At 42.7% G+C, this 16,183-nt stretch overlaps 1 protein-coding gene across 5 annotated transcripts in view; it reads left to right on the top strand.

Annotated features, from left to right (window-relative positions):
• The window catches only part of nlgn1 (neuroligin 1), a 49,567-nt gene extending 35,124 nt beyond the window's left edge, over positions 1–14,443 (top strand). For all 5 annotated transcript variants that reach the window (XM_054790620.1, XM_054790622.1, XM_054790619.1 and 2 more), the window contains 5 exons: positions 3,966–4,327; positions 4,513–4,673; positions 6,871–7,027; positions 9,713–9,790; positions 12,116–14,443. In XM_054790620.1, the coding sequence (XP_054646595.1) occupies positions 3,966–4,327; positions 4,513–4,673; positions 6,871–7,027; positions 9,713–9,790; positions 12,116–12,706 (1,349 nt within the window). In that variant the 3' untranslated portion in view covers positions 12,707–14,443. The remainder of the gene's footprint in view (positions 1–3,965; positions 4,328–4,512; positions 4,674–6,870; positions 7,028–9,712; positions 9,791–12,115) is intronic.
• Positions 14,444–16,183: the final 1,740 nt, after the last annotated feature.

Below are 16,183 nucleotides of genomic sequence, written 5' to 3'. Positions count from 1 at the left end.
CAACCAAATCAATTTTTCCCATAAGAATGAATGTAAATCCAATTAATTCATTCCAGAAAGCCAAAATGTTAATACAAAACACATTTTTAGAGTTTTACAATTATTGTTTTGCATGCAGGAAATTATTTGAAACGCATATACAGTCAAACCTGTCTTAGCGGCCACCTTTATAGAAGGGCCACCTGCCTATAGCAGCCACTGAAAAATCCCCCTGCAGCAAATTTACATGTTATAGACCCTGTGTATAGCAGTCACCTGTCCAACGCAGCCAGCGGCCACCCATTTTGTCTTCCTTGGTCAATACCTGACTGCCTATAGCGGCCAAATTACCGACTCAAGTAGAAGCTTCATGCACAATAAAGTTTTTCTTTTTCAATCAATGAAGCCGTCGTGTGTAGACTTTAATTACTGAGTCCTAGCTCAGTCACAATCATTCACAAGATCCACACAAACTGTCAGTTGTTCCACATAAAAAAAACGTCTTCTTTTGAGCTTGCTATTTCCTGGTCAAACATGTAACTTTAAGAGCATTTGCACCAAAACATTACCGCAAAGTAGGCTGGGAACAGGGCGTGCTCCCAGCGACGCTACAATACAATACAATACAATACAATACTGCCTGCACGCTAAAACCATGCTAGCATATGTTTTTAAAAAGCAGCGGGAGCAAAACTGAGTTTGGTTGTACTTAATTGAAGTATTTTAGAATGTACTCACGTTACTTTTGATCAATCCTCATCCACAAATCCATCAAAGTCCTCATCTTCTGTATTCGACACAAAAAAGCCGTCTTCTTTTCCGTTCGCTACTAGTCTGTTAACTTGTCAGTGTTATTCAGCTCCGAAGCAAAGAAGGAAACTTCTCCTGTTGCTTCTGCCAACTTTATTTATTGAACGCGGCCACCAGACAGCAGCTCAGAACACACACACATCTCTCAGCATCGTCTCTCCTTCCTGCTTGCCCACAAGGCAAAGGTTAAACAAGCCCCACTACATAGCTGTCCAGCCAATGCCTGTAACAAGTGACACTATTTATTTCCTGGTGTGAGACAATGTGCACAATGTGTGTCAATACTGTAATGCCGCTTGTTGTGGGGAAGGAGAGACTCACGTCGCCGATGCACTTTAATGGCTTTGACAGCGGAGAACACTGCAGGACTTTACATCCACGCCAACATAAACACACTTCCCAACTCTCTCCAAACTCACAGCTAGCACTGAGCCTAGCTCTCCTGCTCGGGACGCCCACCGTCACTTCCCGTCACTTCCTGATGAACTAAAGCTGTAATGTCACTCTGCTGTATAAAAAGTAAAATATTAAAAACAAGCGTAAGACATTACTAGCACAGCTTTGTTCTGTGGGTCGTGGATAATAACAAGCCTAGTAGATTCAAGAGTTTTATTGTCATATGCATAGTAAAACGGACAGTTATACTAAGCAATGAAATTCTTATTCTGTTCATTCTCCCAAGAAAAGAAAGAAAACAAGAAAAAGAATAAGAACATCAGTAGTGCTGTACAACTTTTATCCGCAGTCCCACAGTGCTGTAATGACACTCTGCCGTATAAAAAGTAAAATATTAAAAACAAGCATAAGACATTAATTTGTTCTGTGGGTCATGGATAATAACAACCCTAGTAGTGCTGTACAACTTTTATCCGCAGTCCCACAGTGCTCTCTACTGGTCAACATTATAATTTTTCCCGCCTTTTTTTTCTTTTTTTTCCTCTACTGGTCAACATTAAAACTGGACGCCAACCTGTCTATAGAGGCCACCTGTCTACAGTGGCCACTTTTGAAGTCTCCCTCTAGTGGCCGCTATAGACAAGTTTGACTGTAAATAGATACGAATGACGAATGAAATTGCTAAATGAACATTTAAAGTAACTTTTATCCTCACTGAAGATGTTATTTCTTGAATTCAATAGTGTTTCTCACCTCAAGACTCTGCTTTTCTTCTTGATTCTTGGCTGCAAAATAACTCAAAATGGAGCCAAAGAAAGTTGCGAGTGCCAGCATTTTGATAAAGCAGGTGACAAACACTGTCGAAGAAAGAAATGACTCCAAACACAAAGGTGGCATCCGCGTTGATTTCACTGTCGCATCGTGTGACCTTAAATGTTCATTTATCCCTTTCATTCGTCATTTATATGCATTGAGAATTGTTTTATGCAATGTGAAACTATAATTGTAAAACTGTAAAAAATTGTTTTGTTTAGGGCTTTCAAATGATTAAAGATTTTAATCAGATTAATGACAGTTTTGAAATTAATTCATCATGATTACGCACCATTAGCAACTGTGTGTGAAATATGCCCATACTGTATGTAATAAAGAGAAAGATAAATGACAGGACAGGATTACAGTTATATTTATTTGTATGTATCAACAGCTCCAAATGAACTGAATATGCCAATCAAGCTAAACGATACCACACAAGTGTAACATCTATTTGTGTAACACTAGTCTCTTTAATAGTAGCAGAATATTTGAATCACACTTTAAACCGTGTTATTATGAGCAATGAGGGGTTGCGTTCAAAGACATCACGTAATTTAAGGTAAGCGTAGCGTTTTCCAACGAACTTACACACACACGCAAACATTATTAAGCTGTTTTTGTGATGTTCGGCGTGTCCCTGAATGCATCTCGCCTTCTTGTAAAGAGAATGACGAAGTGTGGTTCCCAGGATGAACGGACAAGAGACGTGTGTGAGGTGTATATGGTGTGGGAATTGTACTGCTGTTGATGTGTTCAGGTCACAGTGAAGTTAGAAAAGAGCGTGAGACTCTGTGTGACTGTGTGGGGACGCTCCACTGTGCTCCGTCTGCCGTCATAACAGATAAACGAGGGAACACTGTATTAGCAAGCTGTTAACCACAATAAAAATACATGAAAAACACAGTTGCATTAATACAACAAGACATGCACCATTTTATACGCTAACTGGAAAATGTACGCAAACCCAGGCAAAGATTTGGCGTAGATTTTTACGTTAACTGAGGTCCCACAGTATTTCCAGTCAAATCTCGGTTTTCGAAGGTCCCGGATTTCAGGGACAATTTTGGGAAAAATTTTGCCATTTTTGCACACTGCCTCGATGATTGTATATTGCATGAAACAAACTAGTCAGTTTTAACGATTACTTAACTCATTCAGTCCCAGCCATTTTTCAAAAGACAAACCCCTCCAGTACCGGAAATTTTAAACGATTTTGACAGATCTTTCAAGGCACACAGAATATTGTGTTCTATGGCTATATGAACATTGAACCTACCAAAAGAAAGAGTAGACTCTCCTCTTTCATCAGAAAAAAAAAAGTTTGTTTCTACCTTTTTCCGTTCTATAGTGATCAGCAGTAGATCATAGGTACGTTTCAGGAAAATACTTTACTATACTAAACTACCACAACATAAACAACACAAAAAAGGGGTTGTTTTACATCAAAATAACGATTTATTTACAAATATAACACCGTGACTTGTTTACAATTTTCACATTTGGAACTAAACTATGTGCGTGTGTAACCTTCTGTATGCCACACTCCTCCACGCTCCCTGTCGTGTGTTTTTACCATCCGCATGATCCAATACAAATACAATACAATCCGTGCCGAGCGTTTATCAACTGCACTTCTGCCACCTTGTGGCCGTTTTTATGGCTTAAAATTGCTCTAGAGTGAAATGCACTAATGGGGAGTTGCGTCATCACCTCTTTTTGCCTCTCGCGCAAAAAAACGTAAAAGACGTATAAATACATATTTGGGATGAGGCGTTCAGGTTTATAAAAATGTCCAAATACGTCTGGTATTTATATTGAATGAGTTAATAACCACTGTGCTTTATTATTCAGCCTTTCACACCGAGCACTGCTTAGTACTTACCAGTAAAGCAATCTTTTCTAATGTGTTTAAATGTTTTACAACTCAGCAACATTCTGTTCTTTTTTTTAATCTCTTTTCCCAGGTGAATTCCTGAACTATGACATTATGCTCGGAGTGAACCAAGGGGAGGGCCTTAAATTTGTGGAGCTGATCGTGGACAATGAAAACGGTGTTCAGGCCAATGACTTTGACTATGCCGTGTCCAGCTTTGTGGATGACCTCTATGGCTATCCAGAGGGTAAAGACGTACTCCGAGAGACCATCAAGTTCATGTACACCGACTGGGCTGATAGGCACAACCCGGAGACACGCAGGAAGACACTGCTGGCCCTCTTCACTGATCACCAGTGGGTGGCACCTGCTGTTGCCACCGCTGACCTGCACTCCAGCTTTGGGTCGCCCACTTACTTCTATGCTTTCTACCACCACTGTCAAACAGAACAGGTGGGTCTCTGGCGGCCTTTGTGTACATCTGTAAAATGAAGTATTGTTATTGCAGGAAAAGTATCTGTACATCTCTTTATGTTTTTTTCTATCAGTAAAATTGCCCTTGACAGTGTTCTCGTGCGCTAATGGAAAAAGGTTCCTTGCCACACATGTGTAACACAATTACGCTTGTTACTCATAAGGTGCCACCGTGGGCGGATGCATCTCATGGAGATGAGATCCCATATGTGTTTGGCCTGCCAATGATTGGACCAACTGAGTTGTTTCCCTGCAACTTCTCCAAGAACGATGTGATGCTCAGTGCCGTGATGATGACTTATTGGACAAACTTCGCCAAAACTGGGTATACATGTGCCAGTGTTGTCATCCAATCCATCAATTCATCCATCCATGTTTCCTCTGCATCCACCTCACAATTTTTGCATACCAAGATGCTGATTATCACAGGTGTGCCTTAGGCTGGCCACAATAAAAGGCCACTCCAAAATGTGTTGCTGGTCTAAGACGATCTCGGAGGTGAAGATGCTGGATGCGGAGGTCCTGGGCGAGTGTGGCTACATGTAAAGCCCGCTGAATGTAGTGCCAAATACTCTGAAATTAACATTCAGTTTACAGCAACAGCTCAGGTGGACAATCTTTCCAGTCCGCATGCCTGTTGCACGCCGCCTCAACACTATGCAACATCTGTGGCATTGTCCCATGTCGGGGGTGTCCAAAGTACGGCTCGGGGGCCATTTGCAGCCTGCGACACATTCTAAAAATATAATTCAACAAGAACTAAAAAAAAAAAAAAAAGAAACTACCAAATACGGAAAAATATGCAGTAAATAGACAAAATATTCAGAAAAAAGTTTTAATCTAATGAGAAAACGTTGTAATTTTATGAGAATAATGTAATAATAATCATAATATTATGAGGAAAAATAATGTAATAATCAGTACCACTGAGTTGAAATAGTAAAGAAAATATACATTAATTTTAAAAGTTGTAATATTATTAACAAAACAAAGTTGTCATTTTGGAGAAATTAGTTTGGGGAAAAAGTTATAATATAGGAATAAAGTCCACATATTGTGCAAGCAAAGAAAAAACATTATTTTGAAAGGAATGGATGGGCATTTGGTGTCCAGAGAAAAACTTTTCGAGCTTTGAGTTCCTCTCATGACAGAAAAGTGTGGCGTTTATATTTTTGTTGAGTGTAATACTGTATTTCCGCATTAGAGATATTCTGTGTTGCCACTGCTGGGGCAGTTCAGTTGAGTGTGAAGCTGTCGTGATAAGATTCACACCTAAAAGTTGGAGGCCGCAGCAAAACCATGAAAAAGTGGAGCCAATCCTGGCACGTCCTTTATCTCCAAGCAGCAAGAACTCCTGAGTCCCTTCTAACATCCCCCCGGTATAAGATTTAACCATTTTTAGCCACAGTTCCCTGACCACCCTCACTTCTTCCATTATCTTGTTTAATTGGTCGGAAGAGGCTAGCATGGCTTGGAACATCCCAGACCGGAGGAAAAGTCTGAGACGACGGATGAGTCCCAGGAACAGAGACATGTGAGAAGATGAACACTGAAGTAATTACATTATATGGTGCCCTTTGGGTGCTAATGATGGAAGCAATAGCCGATTCGCCAAATGAGGTGTCAAAAGAGATGACAGAACAGCAGAAAGAATATTCAAGCGAGACTGCAGCCACACAGGTAGAGAAGAAGTTGACAATAATGATGGCAAAACAAATTGCAGCTCTACAGAATGAGCTACAGTAATTAAGATATCAGACAGGCAAGGAAAGGCATTTAATTACTTTAAAAAGGCCGCTGAGGAGCAAAAAAAAAAAAAAAAGACAGCTGAGGACGGAAAAGGAAGCCAAAAATCTCCAGAATATAAAGCATCTGAAAGAGAAAAAGACTGCACTGTGTCACGACATCAAGGATGACTGGAAATAGAACAACACTGCATTACATCAAGCGCTCAGGAAAAGAATGAAGAGCAGGAACAAATGATACGTAGAATGGATGACATGGCGCAAAGCACACACATGAACACGTGATCGTGAGTGGGCTTCGCATTAAACCCAGGTCTTGCCAGTAAGTATTTACCACTTTCAGTGTTCATCGGAGTTGAGGATGAGTCAGCAATCTATCCAATGAGAGATGACGCGTCCACATGTACTTGGCACAATCAAATATGAAAAACATTCATTGATGGGAATGTCCTTAAAGGCCAACATAATGTGATGTCTCATCCACGTTAATCCAGCCAGCAAATGGCTGCAGCCAATAATGGTACACGCCTTGTGAAAATTAACACACTGTGACCATAAAACAAAAATGCGGCACCAACATGACTGTTGATCACATTTGCTGACAATAGCATTGTATCACTGATAATGAATGAGCCTAGAGGAACGACATGAATGCGGGGGATTAGACCACACTAACCCAGACGGATGAAGGCATATTGAAAGATGGCAATGGCAGCTTTCTGCCATTTGATACTCTAGACTGTATACAGCATTATAATGCATACTCTTTATTTTCAGGGACCCGAATCAGCCTGTACCGCAGGACACCAAATTCATCCACACAAAGCCCAACCGCTTTGAAGAAGTGGCATGGACGCGCTACAACCAGAAAGACCAGCTTTATCTGCACATCGGCCTCAAGCCTCGTGTCAAAGAGCACTATCGCGCCAACAAGGTAGCCATTCCAGTACAGGACAGCCATGAAACCTCCAAGTTAATTCTAATCATGTAGCTCATAGTCACAGCAGACATCATCACATTAAATGATTTCACAAGGAACTCTTGTTGGATGGGAGACATACTGTAACTTGTCGTATTTGCCCTTCAAGTTCTTCCAAAGTCGTTGGTTTGGTAGAACAGACTTGCTCCTTTAACCAACCCCAAAGAAAAAAGTGGCAGGGTGTTAAGTCAGGACTTCTGGCTGGCCACTCGTGGGGACCATGATGACTCATTCATCTCCCAGGGAAGTGGGCATTCAGCCATTCACAAACAACAATAGCACCATCTTGCATGAAAATTAAATCTTCAATATTCTCCCAATTACTGATAACTGGCCCGATTTCACAGTGATTGCTTGGTGAGGTTCCCTTCATTTATTTACCCTTTATCAAGGGAGATCCAATGGCAGCATAACTACGAGATGACCCTGAGTCAGTCCTCACAAAGGTCAGTTTTAAGTTTATGCTTGAAGAGAGAGAGGGTGTCTGCCCCCCGGACTGAATCAGGAAGACGGTTCCACAGGAGAGGAGACTGACAGCTGAAGGCTGTACCTCCCATTGTACTTTTATAATCACAAGTAATCTCTGGGAGTAGATAAGGTACCAAAAGCTCTTTAAGGTACAATGGTGCCTGACAATGTACTGTAGGTGAAGAGAAGGATTTCGACAAATTGGGATTTTGAACCAGCTGGGGTCTTTATAGACTTTTTTAAGTAACCGATGAGCACAAGGTCACAAAAGCATAGATGAGTTTGTCAGCAAAAGCAAGGAGCATGAAATTTTGATTTAAAAACATATTTCTAAAGTGAAAAATGCTGTTCTCGACACTTGTATGTGGGGATTCGTGGATAAATCCTGAACAAATGTAACACTGAGGTTCTTTTCTGTGCTGTGGGGCCGAGTGCAAAGTCATCCAGACCAGCTGACTTATATCAGTACGGGTGCTGGGGGGCCAAGGACTATAATTTCTATTTTATCTGAGTTTAGTAGTAAGGAATTACCAGCCACCCTTTTCTTGATCTCTTTAAGACACGCTTGGAGAAACAGCTGACTAATTTCATTTGGTTTCATTGATAAATAACATTGTTTGTCGTTTACGTAACAATGGAGCTTGAAAGAGTGCTTTCCAGTAACGCTGCCTAAGGGAAACATGCAAAGACTGAACACACACGATCTTCATTACTGCTATTTACAAACTCTAACCAGTGCCAATGTCAATTTCTGAATAATGTGTTATAAAGTGATGGCTAATTGTGTCAAAGGCTGCACAAAGATCGAACATGACCAGTATAGAAATGTTATTTATTTGACCGGGACATTACACAGTATTGCACAGACCAGAGCTAGCTGCAAGCTAATTGTCATCCATTGGCCCAGGGCAAGTTCAAAATACATTCAGTGATTCTACTCCATAAAACCAAAATTAAAATGAGAGTTAAAACTACACATGTACAAAATGTAAAACACAGATGAACAAAACGGCACACAGTAACAGAGCGCCAGCAGAAAGATCAGATTAATGTATTTTTACCACAAAACGGCCTTGTTAGCATCCTTAGCTTGCTAACAAAATGGCAACCGGAACTGGAATTCAGCTGTGCCACCCGTCTACGATGTTATCACAGCTCAAAAATGTTAACACAAAACCCATTTTTAGAGTTTTACAGTTTTACATGCAAGAAAACAATTGGAAATTCATATAAATGGCGAATGGAAGGGATAAATGAACATTTAAGGTTACCTTTGTTGAAGACATGGCTGTTCTCAAAGACACGATGTGGCGGCAAGATCAACGCCTTCCTCTTTTATCGTTTAGTTATTGCTTGAATTCAAGGGAGTTTCTCATCGTTCTCATCAAAATGCTGCCACTTGCAACTTTCTTTAGCTCCATTTTGGGTTATGGAGCTGAGAAACACTATTGAATTCAAGAAATGACTCCCAGCAAAACAGGAAGGTGATATTGAAGAGGAAGGTGCTGATCTTCCTGCCGTGTCGTGTTTTTGGGAACAGTCACGTCTTCAGTGAAGGTAAAAGTAACATTAAGTCTTCATTTATCCCTTTCATTTGTCATTTATATGCATTTTCAATAGATTTTTTTGCATGTAAAACCATAAAAACATGTTTTGTGTTAAAAGTTTTGGCTTTCTGGAACAGATTGGATTTGCATTACTACTTATGGGGAAAATTGATTCGGGTGGAGTCCGACCTTCTGGAATGAATTAATGACGCTGTTCCACTGTAATTGTTTTGTAGAAAGCCGTGTAGCTGTTTGGCTACTCCTTCCTGGAGAATCTTGGACAGGAGGGAGTGTAATTAGCTAAGACATCATGAGCTTTTCTAAGAAGAGGTTTGATTGCAGTGCTTCAAAGGTGTGCTTTGTAATGATGGGGCCATGACTTACTGGATGACTGGGTAGCCACAGAGAGGGCCGCAAAAAGCTTTCGGTGTTGCACCTGTGGATTGGAGAGCTATTTTTAAACTACCATCGGTCAAAAAAAAAACCGAGGTTGTGCGCTTTCCAGGAATAAATGGGTCATTGTGATTATCAGTGGGACAGCGTACCTGGAAGATGGGGCTTTGATACAAAGAATATGTACTTTATGACTGTAGTATTATGCTATATTTTTCTCTCATTCTTGCAGGTTAATTTGTGGCTGGAGTTGGTTCCTCATTTGCACAGCCTGAATGATGTCACCCAGCTCATTCAAACCACCACTAAGGTAGCTGATGCTTTCATTTGAATGCCATTTCTAAAAGTTCTACTTCGCAAAATTGTCTCAAGGCACTTTCAGTCACATCCAAGAGTCAAATTAAAGACAAAACAAAACTCGGTGTGATGTGGCCTACACGGTCGCTTGTTATATTGAGCGGATTATTTTTCCACAATGTTTGAGGAGATTCATTGAGCAGATCACGCCAACGAGGAACCCAACGAAGATCTACATAAGAAGGACAATTGTAGATTTACCCAAGTTGGGAAAGTCTTTTGGAGCAATTTCTACACAACCGCAGGACGACGCATGGATGCATAGATCTTGCAGATTCCAACAACAAGTCATTAGGATGTGTCACCATGCTGCCAAGGTCTGGAAGAAGGCCGATACTGTTTGAGGAAGGAAATGGGTTAGGATGCTCAGGGACAAACCAGGAACCACCAAAGCTGAAGTCTACCATGAACTGGAAACTGCTGGAACACCACAGTCACGGTTCATAGCGGTTCATCGTTCCACCATGGACTGTGAGAGAACCAAGAAAACAATCCCTGCTCTGAAATTTATACTTTCAAGATGGAAGATTGACCCGTTTGTCCAAAATGACAACAAATATTTCAGAGTCAAAGTGAGGCTTTCAAAGCACCTAAGATAAGAACACTGTAACAACGTTCAAACATGGTTGGAGGGACTCCGCTATCTACTTTCGAAGGAAATTGCCTTCTGACAGCCGTCTTATACTGGTGTAAATAAAAGCCGAAGATAAAGCTTTTCTCTCTCTATCTCTTCACCTGGCCGTGGGGATTGCCCTCGACTGTCAAATGCTTGTTTGGTTTGGACCTCAGGATGCAGAGAGAGAGGCAAGTGAGCAAAAAAAGAAGTGTCCAACTGTAACAGAAATACACTCGAGTACAAAAAACGACCTTGCAGGGAGAACTCAGAACTATGGTGCGGCAAAAAACAATGAATGCACCGAGGGAAAAGTTAACAATAGCATGTGTCACGTGAAGAAATGGACAAGGCTAGGTGCTCACCTGGGACGCAGTTACGAGAAGGGCAGGAAGCCGAGTGATACGAGTGAAATGATACACGCCAAGGTGGGACACATGCAGGATAAAAGGAGGATAGCACTCAGGACTGGAACAAAAATTCTGCCCTGGACATTTTGGTTCAGACTGCCCCCCCATTACAAGCCTCCGTTGTTTGTAATTTAAAAAAAACAGACCAGGTTGGGATCAAACCTGCTCCTTCTGCCTTGAAGGGGGGGTTAGCATGGACCATTACACCAACAGAGACTGGCAGGAGATTCACCCTCGACAGCCTCAGACTAACTTGACGCTGCATGCACGTGTATGCGCATCCTTTGCACATATTGCCCCTCTTGTACAAAATGGGCCCCCTGCCCTAAGGATCGTGGAGCCCTACGAACAGCGCTTCTTCTGCATGTTGGGAGGGATGCCTCTGACTGTGCCAACTCCGCCCCTCTGTTGTGTTGCGTCTGCAGCGGCATGTTCCTGGGACGGCCCGGGAGTTAGTTACCGTCAAGGCAAGGCGCAACAGTAAACAAATAAATGGCCGTTGATCAGCCTACCGGGAAAACTCAGGGTGCTCCCGATGGCCAGGCCACCCCTGCGCTCGGAAAGAAGCCAGAGGGGAATTCAGCATGAGGAAACAACCCAACGCCTTCCTGCAGCAGCAGGGGTGCTGACTAGGGAGCTGCCACAGGTGTGTCTCATAATGAGGGAGTGCACAGGTAGAAAGGGGTGGAACCACAGCAGCGCCAATCGGAACGACACAACAGAGTAAACTTCTTCTCTTCTCTATTCCTATCCTCATTACGGAGGGTCGGCGACCATGACTTCCTGCACCATTCTCCTGCATTCACATCTATCCTGTGCAGTTCTTATGCATGAAGTCAAGGATTCTCTTGTGCAGTCATGATGTCGTCGCTCCATCGTCTCCGCTGTCTACCTCTGGTCCGTCACCCTAAAAAATGACATGGCGAAAGTATTTTAACTTCCGTTTCATCACGTTTCTCATGTGCTCCGTTGTGTTCCCATGTCTTTCAATACAGATCATTGGTTCGATGGGCCGTCCAGCCAATACGCAAGGTTCGCCTGTAACAGCTCATTTCGAAAGCTCTCAGTCTTTTCTTGCTTCACATCCATAAAGCGCCACCGGCCACACCGGCGTTTTTTGGAGTGGTAGATTATAATCACAACTTGATCCAAAGTAAACTAAAACCACCCTTTGTGCCACCGCCCACCATCGGCAGACAGTAAGTAACATTGTCTTTAATGGTGTATCGTATTTCTATTGTATTCCTTTCTTCAGATTCCTCCATCAGACACCAGCAACCGCACCCCAAAGCCAAAGGTTTTTGTGACCAAGAACCCCAACCCAACTCCATTGCCAACTGAGACCCAGGACAGCCAGAACCAACCACATCTGGTGGACCAGCGGGACTATTCCACAGAGCTGTCAGTGACGATCGCCGTGGGAGCCTCCCTGCTCTTCCTCAACATTCTGGCCTTTGCCGCACTTTACTACAAGAAGGACAAGCACCGCCATGACATCCACAAGCGCTGCAGCCCTCAACGCAGCGCAGCCAATGACCTCGCGCATACCCAGGAAGAGGAAATCATGTCTCTTCAGATGAAGCAGCACTCAGACCTGGAGCAAGAGTGCAGGCAGCTGGCCGATTCCCTGAATCCTCATGATGTGCTGCTAAGGACTACCTGCCCCCCAGACTACACGCTGGCCATGAGGCGGTCACCAGACGACATCCCTCTCATGACACCAAATACCATAACTATGATCCCCAGTACCATGGGACGGCTTACCTCGCTCCAATCCTTCAGCACCTTTCCCAGCAGCGGACAGAGCAACACTCTGCCCCACCCTCATTCCACCACACGAGTATAGCCCTGGACGCACCAGCGGGACTCTGCGGGACACGGCTGACATCTTTGCTAGACGCCGTCAGTGCAAAAGCGGCCTGAAACACTGGTTCTACTCCCAGCTGTTATCCGTGGATATAAGGCACTCAGGCCGCAGGAGAAAACACTCATTTTTGATAAATCAAAAAGTACAAAATAGCGAGTTGAAGAAAGCAATCACTCAAACACATTTGGGATATATTTTTCATTATTTTTACGCCGAAATAAAAAAAAGATGAAGAAAAAAAAACCTTGGAGGTGGAAAGACGAGCCAAGACATCTTTGTAAAAGATAGATAATGCACTCTAGACTTCTATGGGACAGATTCCATTTAAATCTATTAAGGCATGTGTTGATAATGGGGGGGATTTTTTTTTTTCTTGAAAAGATCGGAAAAAAAAATGGAAAAAAACGGAAGCGAAACACGATATGCACAACGGAAACCTTAAGAAATGTTTGTTTTTGATGATGTATTTTGGAGTAAAGGATAGAACCAATTAGAATATGGAATTCTGCACTTTCAGCATCACGGCTTTCTAGTCTTTCTATTCGGTGAGCGATGCGGTCGTTCTATTCTATTCTATTCTATTGTACTCTACAATTGTCCCAGCAAGACTGAACTTACGGGATGCACACACAAAAGATGTGGAAGGGAATTTAACACTTTCTCTGTTCGTTAGCATTAAAATGGTCGGGGGACTGACTGGCAACCAGTCCAGGGTGTACCAGGATGTACCCCCGTCTCAGCTGGGATAGGCTCCAGCTTAACCGTGACCCTGAACGGAATACCGAGGAAACATGAGTGGATCATTGTCACCTTCCCCCTTTCATTCATCGATTTTTGGTTGGATTTCCTAATTTGATTCTTGGAAACATCCGCACAAGACTTTGGGGACCTCAGCCTCCACTGTGGATGTTGTCTTCGGCGGAATTAGGCAAAAGACCACCGGTTGTGCATACGGGAAAATACAAATATATCTTAATACCAGTCGGAAGTACGAGGACACTCTTTGCACTCTATATGTTGGCACGTAATTAAATTAGTTGTATTGTATCATTTTGATATGAAAATCCATTGCTACAGTACTCTACCACTTTACGCACATCGGTAATAACTTGTGTCATTGCCCTTTTTTCAACATTTAATAAACCATGCATTGGCTAACCATTTGTATGGAAAAGTGTTGGTCCACAGTAGAAACACAGTAGAAACACGGCAAAGGTGGCGCTACTTGGCCAAGGTTGGTACTTTCCTCAAAGGCGCACTCTACTAGTTGAAGGATGCCGAGTTCAACTTCATCTTTTACTACTCAAGTTCAACTACTCCAGTTTGCTCGTGTTTCTTTGCATTTCATAATAAGAACAACAGGACCATGTTTTTCTCCTGAATGTATTTATGGGTATTAGAAAAATCACCAGTGCCTCAACTGGGATTGGAACGAATAAAATAGATTAGTCATGTGCTCAATGATACTGGTCCCCAAAACTGAAAGCAACAACCTTTCTCACTCACGCTAGCATATTAGCTTAGCACAAACACGCGTGCAATGCAAGCGTTCACACGGATGCGACACCCTGATTGTCATCGTTTTTTGTTTTTTCTTCAAGTGTGACTCCAACAAGTAGATTACGACGGAGTATTGGGGCCACAAAAAAATTCTGAAAAAAATGTTTGCCGAGAAAAAAAGTTGTAAATTTCCAAGAATAAAGTTGTCAATTTGTGGGGGGGAAAAAAGTCGTAAATTTCCAAGAATAAAGTTGTCAATTTATGAGAAAAAACTTGGGACTTTATGTTACAGGCATTGCCTGAGACAGCTATGAAAAGGGGGGATCTTATGTGACCTTTGGCCCTGGGCACGTGGATGGGGCGGGTAAGGAAGGCGGAAGTGAGAAGGGCTAGCCTTGCTAATCTGTTGGTGCTCAACTGCTCTGTTTTACGTTATAAATAAAAGCTTGCCTGAAGCAAGAGGAACGTTTCCTTGCTTCCTGAAGAGCTGTGCTCTGTTTTCCCTCTCACACGTATGACACCTAATATTACCACTTTATTCTCGCACATTTACAGCTTTACTGTTGTAATATCAAACCTTTTTTATTCTCAACATCTAAGATCTTTTTTTTGTGTCCAACGTGGCCCTTATACTCCGCCATCGTAGTAAATCCAGTGGAACCTCCAAAGTACAATGCTTTTTTCAAAAGTTGTACCATTGGCTTCATTTACGATGTTCACTCAACTGGTCTTCTGTTTGATTGATTTTGAACACAAATGAAACTTTTGATGCACAGGTCTCCTTCCCAGCTGCGTAGTCCAATCCTGGTTGCACGGTCGGCAGTCGTGATGGGAAACGCCAATCCTTTTACTGGCTCGAGTTCTGAGTCACTCACTCCATTGAATCGGGTTCTCTAGTAACTCATCGCTGAGCGAATGCGCACAGACTTGCACATGCACAAAAAGCTGCACCCACGAGTCAATGAAACTTGAGTCTTTGTGGAGCACTCGTGAGTCAGTGAAACGCAAGTCTTCGTCGGGTACCCGTGAAACAGTGAAGCTCGAGTCTTTGTGGAGCACCCGTGAGTCAGTGAAACTCAAGTCTTCGTCAGGTACCCACCCATGAGACAGTGAAACTCGAGTCTTTGTGGGGCACCTGTGAGTCAGTGAAACGCAGGTCTTCATGGAGCACCCATGAGTCAGTGCAACTCGAGTCTTTGTCGATTAACCATGAGTCAGTGACACTCAAGTCTTCGGCAACCCTTGAGTTAGTGAAACTTGAGCCTTCGTTGAGTCCCCGTGAATCAGTGAAACTCAAGTCTTCGTCAACCTGTGAGTTAGGAAACTTGAGTCTTTGTGGAGCCACTGTTAGTGAGTGACACTTGAGTCTTTGTCAGGTAATTGTGAGCCAGTGAAACTCAAGTCTCCGTCAACCCATGAGTCTGAAACTCGAGTCTTCATCAACTCGTGAGTCATTGAACCTGGAGTTTTCATCAACATGTGAGTTAATGAAACCTGAGTCTTCATCAGCCTGCGAGTCAGTGAAACTTGAGTCGTCGTTGAGCACCCGAGAGTCAGTGAAACTCGACTCTTTGCCAAGCTGTGAGTCAGTGAAACTGCCGTTTTTGTGGAACATCCGTGACTGAGTGAAACTCCGGTCTTTGTCAAGTAATTGTGAGTCAGTGAAACTCGAGTCTTCGTCAGCCCTTAAGTTAGTGAAACTTGAGTCTTCACGGAGCACCTGTGAGTCAGTGAATCTCAGGAGCAGAGCGAGTGAATCATTGTGTCGAACACGTGCTGCAGCAGAGCAGTGAGGGAAAGGGATCAGACGTGAGCTGATGACAGGGTTAGGGTTAGCATACAAATGCAGTTAGAGCAACCGTTGCACAATTCATGTCATTGTTCCCTGTTTTTTACTTTTTTAATTAAATTTTAGCTCGGGTAGTAGGGGTGAGTAACAATTTAACGAAGACTAGT

Source organism: Dunckerocampus dactyliophorus, chromosome 10 (assembly GCF_027744805.1).
Source record: "Dunckerocampus dactyliophorus isolate RoL2022-P2 chromosome 10, RoL_Ddac_1.1, whole genome shotgun sequence".
NCBI lineage: Eukaryota > Metazoa > Chordata > Actinopteri > Syngnathiformes > Syngnathidae > Dunckerocampus > Dunckerocampus dactyliophorus.
Note: the sequence above shows the minus strand (reverse complement) of the source record. Positions and strands in the feature narration are given on the sequence as shown.